The sequence below is a fragment of the Protobothrops mucrosquamatus genome, unplaced genomic scaffold (genome assembly GCF_001527695.2).
Source record: "Protobothrops mucrosquamatus isolate PMUCROS unplaced genomic scaffold, P.Mucros_1.0 scaffold262, whole genome shotgun sequence".
Taxonomy (NCBI): domain Eukaryota; kingdom Metazoa; phylum Chordata; class Lepidosauria; order Squamata; family Viperidae; genus Protobothrops; species Protobothrops mucrosquamatus.
This window is the reverse complement of record NW_015386609.1, coordinates 476,596-492,309: the sequence shown is the minus strand read 5'-3', so window position 1 is coordinate 492,309 and position 15,714 is coordinate 476,596. Positions and strand designations below refer to the sequence as shown.

The window sequence follows — 15,714 nt, the reverse complement described above, 5'->3', positions numbered from 1 at the left end:
CGGCCAGGGAATTCTGGCCAGTGAGGTCCAGGAGAAGAGCCTTCTCTGTCATTGTACCTGCCCTTTGGAACATCTTGCCTCCCTGGAGTGAGGTCTTCTCCAGCCCTCCTGACCTTCCACGAGAGCTTAAAGATCTGGCTCTGCCAGTTGGCTTGGGCCTCCAGTGGAGGGGCTTCACATTAGGGGTGGTTGATAGATTAATACCAGATCCCACCTCCTGCTCTGCTCATCCTCCTCCGCCCCTCCCCATCTTTGAGTTAGGCTTGAGTATTTGTTATTTTGCAGTATTGTATTTGTATTGTTTATAGGTGTTGTATAATTTTAGGTTTTTAATACTGTAAGACGCCCAGAGTTTTCCCCACGGTAAGATGGGCGGCCAATAAATTTAATAATAAATTAATAAATAAATCTTCTGTAACTCAGTTTTATCGAACATGTTTATAGGGTGGCAATGCGTAGTCCGCCAACTCTTCTTCTCCAGGGTTCTTATTTTTCCCAGAAATGGCATCCCCTCTTTTGCTATTTTAAGGAGCAATTTTAAACCTTGAAATAAACGGGAGTCTTTTGATTTTTTTCAGTAGTTCCAAAAACCTGAAGCATGGTTGGTTTCATGCATTAATCATTTTCATTTCCCCTTGGACTAATGTTAATTATGCCATTCTAACTTATTTTTCTAATCTGAATTAAAATACGTGGAGAGAAGAAGAAGAAACACACATTGGGGAAAAAGGAGATAAAAATTAGACCGTTCGTTGGTATATGGTGGAAAATGGATGCAGATCATTGCCTTTCTCTAAGTGACATGTCTAGAAACCAAAAGTAGTTAGTTAGAGATATTTGGGTGTTTTATTTTGGAGCTAGGATTTCAGATGAAGACTGCAGACCCCATTGTCAAGGGAACTACTTCAAAGTAGGCCAGGATGTTTTGTCCAATTAAGCCGCTCTCGCTTGCTCTGACTCCTGTCTTTTTTTTTTTTCCCCTCGGAGTCTCAAGGAATAAAAAATATTTCCTATTATCTGCTATCTGATCATATTGTCTAGAAATGCTAGATATGGAACATCAACTTTTAAAAACTATAAAGCAATTATTGAGGCAAAGGCTTCTTCAGAGGCTTCATGGCTCATCTGCTGCTGAAGTAGGGGGTAGCACTGCAGTCTTAATCTGGAATTCTACCCTGTTATCCTGCAACAGTCTTCCCACATCTGATGTCTTCCAGGTGTGCTGGGCTCCCAAAAATCCAAAATTCCCTTTTCTCCTGTTAAGTACAGACTTACCACCACAGCTGAGCCCAACATTTCTGTGGCTAAGCAAGACAATTGTTGAGTGAATTTTGCCCCATTTTACGACCTTTCTTGCCACAGTTGTGAAGTGAATCGCTGGACTTGTTAAGTCAGTAACAAGTGGTTGTTAAGTGAATCTGGTTTCCCCATTGCCAGATTTTGCTTGCCAGAAGGTCGCAAAAGGAGATCACATGACCCTGGGACACTGCGACTGTCATATGTATGAGTCAATTGACAAGCGTCTGACTTTTGATCACGTGACCACGGGGATGCTGCAAGTGTGAAAAACGGTGATAAGTCACTTTTTCAGTGCTGTTGTAAGTTCAGACATTTACTAAATGAACTGTTGTAAGTCGAGGACTACCTAATTGCTACATTGTCAGATTTAAAATATTAGTAAGTGCAGGTAATTCTTGACTTGCTTGACCATCGTAGAGCTGGGAATTTCTATTGTTAAGTCACAATGGTCCTTAATTGAAGCACCCCAATGATCCACCCAACTTTTTCTGGCCCTGGTTGTTGAGCAAAATGGCTGCCATTGTTAAGTGAGTCACGTGCCTGAGCAGGGGGTTGGATTAGATGACCTCCAAGTCCCTTCCAACTTTATTATTTTATTATTACTTATTCATACTCCTGTTGGTTTGATCTCCGAGCTTGGTGATTTGGCTGCAAACGTTTCGTCTCCATTCAATGCGCTACACATTGATCAAAGCAGCAGCCCAGCTATCATCCCGAGCTGCTAATATTCAAACATATTTCAGTGTGACTTATTTCTATCACCAGTTTGGGTGAGCGTCCAAACATTTTCATATCTTGAAGAGTGGGGTTGCTGTTTTCTGGGATTTAGATGCATGCATGTGTGAATTCAGCTAGTGTTAAGAAGGGCATCACACAATTAGGTGTTTAGCCCAATTCAGAAAAAAGAAAAAAAAAGATAACATCTCACGTGAGATCAGAAAACGTCTGTCTCATGCAGCATGTGATTTAATTTTTAAAGTTGCCCACACGCATCACTTCAGATCTTTGGCAAAAGTTATTTGTGTCGCCCACAACAAGCACAGAAAAAGAAAAGGTGGAGGTAGGAAAAAGAGGGGGTTTGATTGTTTGTAGAGACGCTTTCTTTGAAGTCTAGCTGAGCATGTGTGTGTGTATATGTTACACTTTCAATGTACAAAGCAGTCATTTAGTAATACGAACATGGAATTTTATTATTATTAATAAAATGGCATTGAACTCTTTTCTCCTTCTCTGTACCAAATACGCCATTACAAGAATATAAATCTTGTTGAATAAAATGGGGGTCTTTTGAATCAATATGTAATATGTACTGTACTTTTCCATCTATTATTTGGTTTATATGTGATGGAGTTAAACTTTCCTGATTCTGTCTTTATACTTGATGACTTTTCTAATTTCCAACATCAAGAGGACAGAAAGTATACTTGTAATTAGACTGGAAAAATCTATAATTTGTTTTTTTTTTAATCTAATTATTCATTCATTTGTTTATAAATTTAGATCCCCTCCTACTAGTGCCACTCAAGAGTGGATCACCACAAGTCTTTTGAAGTTCCTGTGGTCATTTCTTTCTTTGCAGATTATTGGAAACATACTGACTGTCTTATTGGGTCAGTTAAGATTATAAATGCAAATAACAGTTTTCTTAGTGGTGAAAATGGATTTAGATCTAAATCTATTACTGAGTGCCTGTAAACTTGTGGGGACCAAGCAAGTAATAAAATAATGCTTTAATCCAGACATGTCAAACGCAAGGCCCGGGGGCCGAATGTGGCCCGCGAAGTGGTTTCATGTGGTCCGTGAAGCCATCCTGGAAACAGTGGGGGAATGGCCCCCGCTGCCTTGGCCCTGGCCCAGGCCGGCCGGGAGCCAGTGTACAATTTTGTGGTGGCCATCTATGCTGAAACATATTCAGTCTTAGCTCCACAAGACTCGAGGGCCAGGCTGGGCGTTTGACCTCTGCTGCCCAGGGCTCTGGGCAGCCCGCGCCACCATCCAGCCCCCCCCTGCATGGCCTGAGAGGAACAGTGAGGCTCCTCCAGTGGACCATGCCTTGGCACTTGCCCTGGTCCCACCCCCGTCTGCCAGAGACCCTCAGATCTGTCCCACTCCTGCCCAGGCCCCCACAGGCACCCTTGACGCGAACGATGTAGAGTTGGCCATGCCCACCCAGTAGGCCACACCCACTCCATGCCCACCCAGTAGGCCGCACTCACCCTGGCCACACACACCCCGCCCCCCCGAGGGCAACCCCGCAATGCTGATGCGGCCCTCAATGAAATTGAGTTTGACACCCCTGCTTTAATCGTATTCTAAGTTGATGTATGTAACCTGAAAAAAGGAAAGACAAAGACTAGAAGGAGCGCATGTTCTTTCAACACACAATTAATTGCAAGTTGGCACACGGTGCAAAAAGCAACCTGCGGTTCCACGCAAACCGCACTGTCACAGAAATGACACACAATTGCTCCACACCAGAACACACTTAATAACGGACAAGGCCAGTGTCTCCATCTTCGTTCTTGCAAAACAATTAAGGATGAATTGCATTCTGCAATTTAATAAATAAATAGAATTGGTCATACAAGATTAATGGAGAGGCGGAATTACGTAGGATTATTCGACTGCTGTCTTTCGGATTGCACGAGAGCATTTCTACAACCGTGAAACCATTCTTTTTTTCCGGATTAGGCAGACTTCAGTTTTCTTAAGCCCTCGTGAGTGTCGTACTTTACAACATGCAGGCATATCATTCTCCAGAAAGTTGGATAGCAATCCCTATCTTTTTCAAACCTAGACCTGTGGAGGAGTTGTAGGGATCCATGGTTAAATGTCTGAAGCTATGAACCCAGTTAAATTAAACTACCAGTAGCTTGTTTGAGCTAATCAGGCACATGGCTGTTTCCATGGTTCTACAGCAAATTTGGAAATTACTAAAAAAAGCACAGACTGATCTTATTCTTTGTCCTAACCTGAAATGTGTGCTTGGCTTGAGTTTGGTGCATATCCTAAATCTAGCCATAGTGGTTTGTTTAATCTTTTTTTTTTGGGGGGGGGGAAAGGGGGATTGTAACATGTCCTAAATCTAGGTATATAGATTTGTATAAGAGGGAGAGAGACAGGTACTTTGGTTTATATACCAAACAAATGACCCATTGGGATCCCCATATCAAAACAACTTATCTTATTTATGTGTGGCCAGAATTTGAAAATAACATTTAACACAGCACAGTACTTAAGCAAAATGGTCCAGTTGAGAGCTGCATATGTAGGATTGATTGGGGTAGATTGCAGGGGTGACACCGAAATATAAATTTATCATTTTTTAATCTGTATCTTAAATTACTGTATTCTGTACTAATTTCATTTTAGACTTTATTTTATCCCAATTTCATTTTATTTTATTCCAATTTCATTTTAAATTGTATCTTAATCTAATTCCATTTTAAATTGCTTTTATCAAATTTTAGTAATAACTTGTTTCTGAAACTTTGCATTTTGATATGGTCCAAGGGCTAATCAATAAATATTTAAATAAATAAATAAATAAATATCCTAAATCTAGATGTAGTGATTGATTAATCATTACTTTTGACTGGCGTTGTGTGAACTTAGCCAGCTATACAATAAACATACTTTGACTCAATGTATGCTCTTTGGGATTGTGTGGTGACACACAGACAACAACACATATACGTATACCCACCCTTTGTGCCCCAATCAGTGTACACTTGACCTCCTGGCAGCGCAATAGAAAGCAATTAATATTGTTAGTTTCTGGGCAAAACCTGTTTCATTTGTATACATTTTAATCTTGTATTTTATATGTTTCTGACACAAACCAACCAACCAACTCAACGTATCACTTTAATCGTTGTCATTTCAATGCAAACTCTCTCAGTGGGCTGGAATTGCAACTTCCAGAGTTTGCTGCTTGAAAATTCTGGGTGTTTCGGTCCCATCCTTTTGGATGGGTATTTGGTGGACAAAAGCTGATATAACCCTATTGTCAATGCTGCTAACATCGGATGTTCTTGCTTTGACAATATATGAAGATGCAGCCAATTTCCCCTTAACTTGTGTGTTACTTTTAAGAGTTAGAATTAGATGATACTGGGGGGAAGGAGGAAGAATGTCTATGGGAATTAGTTAGACATAACAACATGTAGTAGAGTGTTTTTTAAGGTTGTTTGAAATAAGAGATGATAAGAAATGGCGGGTAGAAGAACTGGAGGGAAGGTCTGCATTTCAAACTAATTGGAGAATATGATTTATGACTGTTAATTAGAGGAGGGAATTGTGCTTTGATACTATGTGTTTAGGGGAGGAGAATTCAGATTTCGGCTTCGACCATGTATGTGCCGATGCATGCAACTTGAATAAAGATTCTTTAAGATAAACAATGCCTCGAAGTTCTTTGAAGACTTTCGTCTGTCGGAACCATGACACCTATTGGATTGCACTTGATTTAACACAGTCTGCACATTCACATTTGATGCTGTATGTGTCCACTCAGGAATAAAACCATACAGGTAGTCATGGACTTACATCATTTAGTGACCGTTCAAAGTTGCAGCAGCACTGAAAAAAGTGACTTAGGACCGTTTTTGACACAATCATTGCAGCATGACCCCATGATCAAAATTCAGACGCTTGGTAACTAGCTCATATTTATGACAGTCGCAGCATCCCGGGGTCCTGTGATCCCCTTTTGCAGCCTTCTGACAAGCAAAATCAATGGGGAAGCCAGATTTGCTTAATCACCACGTTACTAACTTTAACAATTACAGTGATTCACTTCACAACTATGGTCAAAAGTCCAGGGCTACTTTATTCCCAGTGAAAATGTGCTTGCATGCTAGCATCCTTTGGCGGAATCAAATATTAATTGACGTGGTTTATTTCCTTAAGCATTTATTTTTGCTTTTCACTTATTTTGTAATACTTTCTGCCTATGCCCCCCTAGGGCAGAAGCCATCCAAATTCTTTGTAGGCTTGGTACACCTCCCATCAGAATCCAGATGTCTACCATCAAAACCCCACCTTAGATCCTCTCTTATGTACCAACAATTATCAGGTTGTCTAAGATTCTCCCTTGGAAGCAGCCAATGAAGAACAAACAACCTCATGCTTTTGGTTTTAGATGTGACATCCACATGGTTCTAATCCTACAGTTTTCCTACTGGTTGGAATTGTGGCATGAGGAAAAGACAGCTGTTGTGAGTTGTTGACAGAAGAGCATCTGAGGTCACCAGCTAACGTATACCACTCTGAGAATCAGAAAAGGTTATAGAATGATATTTCCAAAAGCTCACTGTCCCACAATAGAACAGGATTAATTAGTTTAACAATCCCTGAGAGAGAGAGATGTGTGTGTGGCCCATTTTTAAAGCCTCTTAGTTGTGAGAAAAATAAAAGATTTTTTTTTAACGCAAAAGCCAAATGTTAAAGGTAGCATCGGGAGTTTTCAGATAAAAGCCAATTGCGTTTAGAAGATAAATTGTTTGACTTGCAAGGCCTATGTTAAATCTGGTTTGAGCTTTGACAGTTTCTTGATGATCCAATATTAATAAATAATTTTCAGATCTAAAAGCAGAAGCTGCCCAACATGTTATGCATATAAGATGAGCTCAGACCAAATATTTTTCTACTCCCAACATTTTTGGTCTGTTCACACAGCACATGAAATCAGAATATGTGTGTTATTTTTTTCCCCAATTTAAGCTGTTGTATAAATCCAGCAATTGTCCTACTTATAGTTTATGAATTCAGATTCCTTGGTTCAAGAAACCATGATTAAAATAAACCTTAATTCGGCATGATGCGTGAGCCCATTATCGATCTATCTAGTGAATAAGGCCCTGAAGTAATGACTCCCTAATTTTCTTTGCACAAACCTTAACCCTGTTTTAATGGGTCGCACAGTGTACTAAAACTATAAACTCACAATTTAGCCTTGGTTTTTTTTTTTAACTACCTCATCTGCTAAAATTGGCTTAGATAGTTTATGGCTGAGAATTTTGGGCAACTACAGCCTCTTGCATTGGTTTCAGAGGCTGAAAGCTCGGGCTTCTGCATCTAAAGCAGTGATTCTCAACCTTTTTAATGCCGCGACCCCCAACCGGTTGTAAGTCAAGGACTAAACCGGTCGTAAGTTGAGGACTAAACCGGTTGTACGTTAAGGACTAAACCGGTCGTAAGTCGAGGACTTTCCCTGCCCGGGAGCGCCACGCATGCGTGGTTCCGCCCTCTGCGCCGGCCGAGGCGTAGCTGGCAAGCGGCAGAGACGGAGCAGGCTGACCACCAGCTGGCCCAGCTCAAGGGAGGTATGGCACCCGCCGGAAAAGGGGAAAGAAAATGGCGGACAGCCTTGCTTGGTGACCCCCGTGAAATGGTCGATCAACCCCAAATGGGGTCGCGACCCATAGGTTGAGAACCGCTGATCTAAAGCATGGCTTGGGCAGACTGAAATGGATGCAGCCATCCATCTTTCACGCCATACAATACTTTTATTTCATCTTGTACCATCATAAATATGAGTCAGTTGTCCTTCTATTCTATGTTCTGTCTGGCTGTTAAAAATTCTCCTATCTTAATGCATGGCCGTGGTGGTGCAGTGGTTAGAATGCAGTGTTACAGGCTAACTTTGCTCACTGCCAGGAGTTCGATCCTGACCAACTCAAGGCTGACTCAGCCTTCCATCCTTCCGAGGTCGGTAAACTGAGGACCTGGATTGTTGGGGGCAATAGCTTGACTCTGTAAACCGCTTAGAGAGGATGGTAAGGCGCTGTGAAGTGGTATATAAGTCTACGTGCTATTGCATGATAATCTCGGTGGTGGTCTTCCATCAGAGCATGGGAGAGAAGAGTGGAGCTCTGATGTTTGCCTTCTGTCTCACTTTGTTTTCAGGGATGTTAACTGGGGAATTCTGTTAGAATAGGACTGGGGTGGGGGGAGAGATACATTATACTCCTCAACTTATGCCCACAATTGGGACCCAAACATCCATTGCCGAGCAATGTAGTTACTGAGTTGCACCTGATTTTACGACCTGTTCGGCTACAGTTGTTAAGCAAATCACTGTTAAATGAACCATGTGGTCGTTAAGCGAATCCATCTTCCCCCGTTGACTTTGCTTGTCAGAAGCTGGCTGGACAAGTTGAGGGTGGTGACCACATGACCTCCAGATAGCTGCAACTGTCCTAAATACATGCCAGTTGCCAAGTACCTAAGTTTTGATCACATGACCATGGGGATGTGGCAACAGTCATAAGTGCAAGCACCAGTTGTAAATCACTTTTTTCAATGCCGGTCGCTAAATAAATGTTTTTAAATCAAGGGCTACCTGTATTATATTTCTAGTCTACCTTGGACAAGAGAACTAAGAAAGCAAAGACTGAGGACTTCCCTCGGTGGGCACTGACTTCTTCAGCGCTCAATCTTCCATCTTGTTCCTTGATTTATAACCACCGGCAGCCATTAGGTTAAATCACCTGTAGGGTTGCCTTTATGAATATTGGGAACATCTCTGCTGTATTCCACTTATCTGTGGAGCCTAGAAGTGCTGTGGAATGATTTAACAGCTCCGGAGGCAGTTCAGGGATGGGTGAGACTAATACAATGAAATTTAATTCAGAGAGAGAGATTCTGTTGGTGGAGATTCTTCTAATCTGATCAAAGGGTCCTACTTACATGTGGAAAGGTACGTTGGGAAGCCATGAATCTCTTTGATTCCAGCTGGTTGTGACCTGAATCGTAAGCTTAAGTGCTTGTGACTGAATTTGCTCTTTTCTCTTTCTTCCCCATCACCTTCTCCTTGTCTGTCACATCTGTTAGGGTGTGAACATGGACTAGGGGTATTTGTAAAAGTGTGAACTAGACAGCAGGATAAAAATAGTTTAAATATCAGCATGCTAATCAAATGGGTACAAAGCCATACCTTCCTTCCTTCCTTTCATTCTTTCTTTCTTTCTTTCTTTCTTTCTTTTTTCTTTTTTAAAAAAGAATGGATTAGGAATTTTGCAACGAGCATGTTCAATGAAATTCTCCCGCCATGCAGTCATTAACCTCTCTCTTTTTCCCTGTCCTTCTTCAGGGGGGCTTTTTCCGTGGTGCGACGCTGTGTCAAACTTTGCACTGGACATGAATACGCAGCCAAGATTATCAACACCAAGAAGCTCTCAGCAAGAGGTAGGGGTTGGTTTCCTTCTCTCCGCAAAATGGCTGGGCTTTGCATATTTCTGCTCTAGAAGAATTCTGTGGTTTTGGTTCCCAGAGCTGCTGCCGTGTTTAAAGAGACACGCTCAACATGTGGAACGATGAGAAAATAGATTGGTAGTTTCTGGTGAACAAGGCAAAGCTGCCGGAGATAACAAGTGCAGAAATTACTGCTTATCAACAGGAGAAAATGGAAAAGGCTGTTGAAGAATTAATAGTTCTTCCTGCACGTTCTTTTCAAAACTCGTTTGCATCCCTTTCTTTCCTTCGGTTACTAGGGATTTTTTTTGTGTGTGTCATTTTCCAACCGTCCCTTTTGCCCTTGGAGTCTTGAAATTTATGATGAGCTCAAAGGACCCGGATATTTATATTTTATAGAGTGGAATGAACTAGTTGGCAGTGGAAATTTATGGGTGGAAAGGGATGTCTGTGGGAATAATGAAGACAAAATGAAAGAAATTGAATTTGCTGAAGATATGGTGTGGTGAGCGATTGACCTGGGCCTTGTGACAGGAGAGCCAGGCAGTAGGTGAAGATGAGAGTCATTAAGCCATGAAGTATTAATTTTAAGAATCTCTTAAGTGGCCATGAGAGTGAGAGAGTTCATTTTACCTTGTACTTGGTTCACACGTCGCTTTTAGTTCTTTTCTGACAGGAAGCGCGTCATACTAGATCAGGGGTAGGCAACCTTGGCTCTTTTATGACTCGTGGACTTCAACTCCCAGAATTTCTGAGTCAGCCATGCTGGCTCAGGAATTCTGGGAATTGAAGTCCACGAATCATAAAAGAGCCAAGGTTGCCTACCCCTGTACTAGATCTTCAGAGTTGCACATAATAGTTTGTATTTGGAAATACAGAGATGGTGACTCAATGTCAGGGCCCAAGGACCAAGAAGGACACACAGAATTTCTTCTGAACAGTTTCTCTTATTGTTCCTCACCTATACGGAGGGGCAGGGCATGTGAAAAATCTGCCTGTCTTGTTGGACCCTAAACTGAATGTGAGCCGACAAAAGATGATGGCAAAAAAGCAAAACATGTGGGCTAGGCTGCAACAACTGAAGTGCAGTGCCCAAGTCAAGAGAGGTTGTTTCTCCTCTCTATTCTCAGTTGGTTAGATTACACACAGAATACGGCCTCCATGATTTTAGGCACGCTGGCAGCGGAATTCTGGAAGTTGAAATTCACACAACATAAAGTTATTGCTGGGCTCCAGGATCACCTCAGATGGGGACTGCAGCCAAAAAATTAAAAGACGCTTGCTTCTGGGGAGGAAAGCTATGGCAAATCTAGACAGCATACTAAAAAGCAAAGACATCACCCTGCCAATAAAAGTGCGTATAGTCAAGGCCATGGTTTTCCCAGTTGCAATGTATGGCTGTGAAAGTTGGACCATAAGAAAGGCTGAGCGCCAAAGAATGGAGGCCTTTGAACTCTGGTGCTGGAGAAGACTCCTGCGAGTCCCCTGGACTGCAAGGTGATCAAACCAGTGAGTCCTAGAGGAGATCAACCCCGACTGCTCTTTAGAAGGCCAGATCCTGAAGTTGAAATTCAAATACTTTGGCCACCTAATGAGAAGGAAGGACTCACTGGAGAAGAGCCTAATGCTGGGAAAGATGGAGGGCAAGAGAAGAAGGGGACGACAGAGAACGAGGTGGCTGGATGGAGTCACTGAAGCAGGAGGCATGAGCTTAAATGGACTCCAGCAGATGGTAGAGGACAGGAAGGCCTGGAGGAACGCTGTCCATGGGGTCGCAATGGGTTGGACACGACTTCGCAATTAACAACAACAACGTTATTGAGATTGAGAAATACTGGATTAGACATGAGGGAGAATTTCTTGATATTAAGTGCTGACCATAGAAGTGAAATAGATGGCCCATGGAGCGGTTTCTTCCCCTTCACTAAAGATTTTCAACCAGGGATTGGATAGTCCTCTGTTGGGGATGCTACAGTGAGTTTTGCAGTGTTTGGGGGATTGGATTTGATGATCTCCAATCTTCCTTCCAACTCTATGATTCTGTGGTCAAATCCACAGGAGAGGAGAAAAATTCTTTATATGAAGTAGAAAGTCCCACTTAGGTGCCTCTGTTCAGAGTAAAAAGGGTTTGATAGATGAGATCTAATGTTCTGCTTGGTTCAGCTCCCCCTCTCCAGGTTGTGGAGACATCATCATCTCTGTGTCCATTTCCACACGAAGAGCTAGCATTTCCCATAATTTAATTTTCAAGCCATAATGTTCGATCCCAGAGGAAAACATGATTTGCTTTTTAACGATGATTGCTTAAAGATAAATTCCATGCACAGCCCAGGCAGGGTAACTAACTTGCTAATTGGATTAGTAAAGTTTAGATGCAAAGGACAGGCTGAGATTGAGATATTGGAGTTTAGAGGGAAGCTGATTAGTGGCAGTACTGAAGTGTTTAAAAGGAGCTCATGATTATGAGTAGATTAACTCTATGTGAGAATGTTACAGGAGCTGTACAAGGCTTGTAAGTAGTAGTTATCAAAAGGCATTTTCGGTCAGACTGCAGAATAACTGTAAAAGGTTGATAGGTAAAGTATTGGAAGCAAGTACTTAAGCTAAGACACTTAAGTTAAAGTAGAAATGTGGGAATCGACAGTTAAATTTGCAATGCATTTACATCCATGTGAGCCTGTTTAGGATCAGCCAGGGTTTCATTCCTCTTATGGGAATCAGAATCTATTAAGCTCCACAGATTACATCAGACCAGACTGACAGAAATGCGGCTTTATACAAATATTTCCACACTGCCGGTAAATGGATATCTTGTACACGGGAAAGAAGAAAACCAGCGGCTTTGCATAATATGTTAAGATATAAGGTGATTTTGATTTTGCCCAGAACAAATATAACCAGTGCTTTTTTTGTAAAAAAAAAAAAAAAGTGCCGGAACTCACACATGTTATACAACCTGCCTTGCCTACCCTACAAGGTTCCATCCCAAAAAGGTGCCGGAACTCTGTTCTGGGCGTTCTATGACAAAAAAAAAGCCCTGAATAACTGTTGCTGGATTTAAGCTGTGGTTTGTGCCTAAGTGTTGATTGTCCAGTAAATGAATTACAGTAGCTATAAAAATTGAGAAACAAAACTACTTGCAAATATAAATATGTTAATTCACAATATGAACATTTCAATTGTGGCTTAAATAAATAAATATGGAATACAGGCACTTGATTGACATCTGGTTTGTTTCTCTAGGAAGAGAAAAGCTCTTAGACCAATATAGGTTTTGCATCAAGTAGGGCCCCCATATATTTTTCTGATATATACAGTAGCACACCCTCTTACTTCATCTATATATTTTGTATTCAGATTCGTTTTGTTAAATTCTCTGGTGCGCATAGCTTTTAACCTGCCAGTTGGGACTCGGTTTTATCTCCTTAAGATGCTAACTTAGTTCTTATTATAACTGTGCTTCAGTTATGTTTTAATTATCTTTCTGTGTTTTAATCCTATAAGCTGCTTTGGTAAAAAAGCAGGATGAAAATGATAATTTTTTTTAAGTGTCAAATTCCGATGGAAAAAGCTTACTGAGGAAAAAAATGGAAGTCTGGAAATTATTAGCTGTGCCTTGTTTAAAAGTTAGGTTGAAAAGGGGCTGGTGACAAAGATCATGTTTGACAGCTTCACCTATAAGTTTGCTTTTTTAAAAAACAATTAGTCCTATTTTTGTCCTTGTGAGTGCCTGGATTTATTCAGTATAAATTAGTAAATAGTAGCCGGGTGATTGAATAACCTGAGCATCCATAAAATTTATTTAATTTATATGCCACCCATCACATTATCCAGAGTGACTGACTTACAATTACAAAAATTACAAAAATTCACAAAAAGAAGCTGATGAATTTTATGGTTTGTTTCTATTTGAGTGAACATTAAATAAAACATCTAAGGACAAAATGGAAGGATGAATTTTCTCATGATTTCAAGAGCTAATCATAGACCAACTTTTTGGTCTATAATTTAATTTAAAAAGAAAAAAACCCCTAACCCTAACCATAGCTTTTACACAGATTGACTGGGTTCACATGTTATATCACTCTGTAACCTGATTTGAGTTAGTCATTACGGCTTAGAATGTGCCAGACAAGTATAGCTTCTTTGGTTTAAACCATTACCCAATACCATTGTTTATACAGTAAAATAATAATAATAATAATAATAATAATAATAATAATAATAATAATAATAATAATAATAATAATAATAATAATAATAATAATAATGATAATGATAATGATAATGATAATAATAATAATAAAGTTGAAAGGGACGTTGGAGGTCATCAAATCCAACCCCCTGCTCAGGCAGGTAATCCTATACCATTTCGGACAAATGGCTGTCCAGTCTCTTCTTAAAAACTTCCAGTGTTGGAGCATTCACCGCTTCTGGAGGCAGGTTGTTCCACTGGTTAATTGTTCTCACTGTCAGGAAGTTTCTCTTTAGTTCTAGGTTGCTTCTCTCCTTGATCAGTTTCCATCCGTTGCTTCTTGTCCTGCCTTCAGGCGCTTTGGAAAATAGCTTGACTCCCTCTTCTTTGGGGCAGCCCCTGAGATATTGGAACACTGCTATCATGTCATTTCCATAATTTCACTGGGAAATTTGCTAATCAATTTCAGACTCTTCCCTCCCTCCCATCACCCTCTCTGCTCTTTAAATTTCCAATTCAGTTTGTCAACCAGGTTAAGAAACTGCAGAATCTCCTTAGAGGTTCATTTCTTCTTTTCTTTTCTTTTCTCTTTTGATGAGGGATTCCGAATTCTGGATCTTCAAAGGGAACAGAGGAGTAGGCAGTGGAAATTAGCAAGTTGTGTCAAGTTTTGTCTGTCTTCTTTAGAAAAAAATACGAAAGTTGGTAGCTTTTGCATGATTTCAGAGTGATTTTGTCATGGCGATTTACTTTTTTAATTATTTTTTCCAATCCCCTCCCTATGTAACCCACCTAGCTGCACCCTCCATGTACTTTCTCAGAAATAAATATATCTGTTTTTGAGACAATCTCTGTGCGTAAGTTCAAAGAACCTTTGGAAGATGAGAAATGACAGAGCTTGCAGAATACAAAATACCTCTGGGCAGCTGCCAAGTCTGGGCAAGCAATAAAGAAGGGATATCCCCAGCATGTTATCCACCTCCTCCCCTTCCCTCTCATTTATATTTGCTGAGCATTTTCTTGGAATTAGGAAAGTGTGACAGGGAAAAATAAGGGAAAAAAGAGACCATATGAAGATGAATAATTATATAAGGAGCGTCTGGCTATGTCGCCTTTCCCTCTGAAAGAAAGCATTGCAATCTGGGGATAGTCCTAGATCAGAGGTGGACAACTATGGTAAATTTAAGACCTGTGGACTTCATGCTGGCTCAGGAATTCTGGGACTTGAAGTCCATGGGACGCAAAGTTTAATGAAAAGAAGGACTAGGGTTGACATGATAGCAATGTGCCAATATCTAAGGGGTTGCCCCAAAGTAGAGGGGGTCAACTATTCTCCAAAGCATATGAAGGAAGGACAAGAAGCAATGGATGGAAACTAATCAAGGAGAGAAGCAACCTAGAACTAAGGAGAAACTTCCTGACAGTTAGAACAATTAATCGGTGGAACGACTTGCCTCTAGAAGTTGTGGGTGCTCCAACACTGGAGGCTTTTAAGAAGAGATTGGACAACCATTTGTCTGAAATGGTGTAGGGTTTCCTGCCTGAGCAGGGGGTTGGACTAGAAGACCCCCAAGGTCCCTGCCAACTCTGTTATTCTGTTACAGGTCCATTGTTATCCCTGGACACTCAGTTGATTTTTGTAACCAGGAGAAACCATTCTTGGCTGAGGCAAATACATCAGCTGCCCTGTTTCTGGATAGGATCGCATGATGGTGGTGATTCATCATAGGTAACCTCAAGATTGGATGACTGTAACGCCCGTGTTTCTCAACCTCATCCTGGTTGCTGACTAGGGAATTTCTGGGAGTTGAAGTCCACACATCTTAAAGTTAACGAGGTTGACAAACACTGTTGTGATGCAGCCCTTTCCTCGTAAGAAGTTGTCAGAATGCTACAAAATGCGACTGCCTTATTGCCTTGGCTTTTCAGACTTCTGCCATTTAGATTCAAGGCATTGATGTCAGGGTGCCAGTCCCTAAATAACTCAAGCCCACATTGTATTAAAATATGTCTGCAGTGATAGC

At 41.0% G+C, this 15,714-nt stretch overlaps 1 protein-coding gene across 1 annotated transcript in view; it reads left to right on the top strand.

Moving 5' to 3' along the window:
* Window positions 1–15,714, top strand: part of CAMK2B (calcium/calmodulin dependent protein kinase II beta) — a 176,458-nt gene that overhangs the window by 32,042 nt on the left and 128,702 nt on the right. The window contains exon 2 of the mRNA XM_029283886.1: window positions 9,395–9,489. Within this exon, the coding sequence (XP_029139719.1) occupies window positions 9,395–9,489 (95 nt within the window). The remainder of the gene's footprint in view (window positions 1–9,394; window positions 9,490–15,714) is intronic.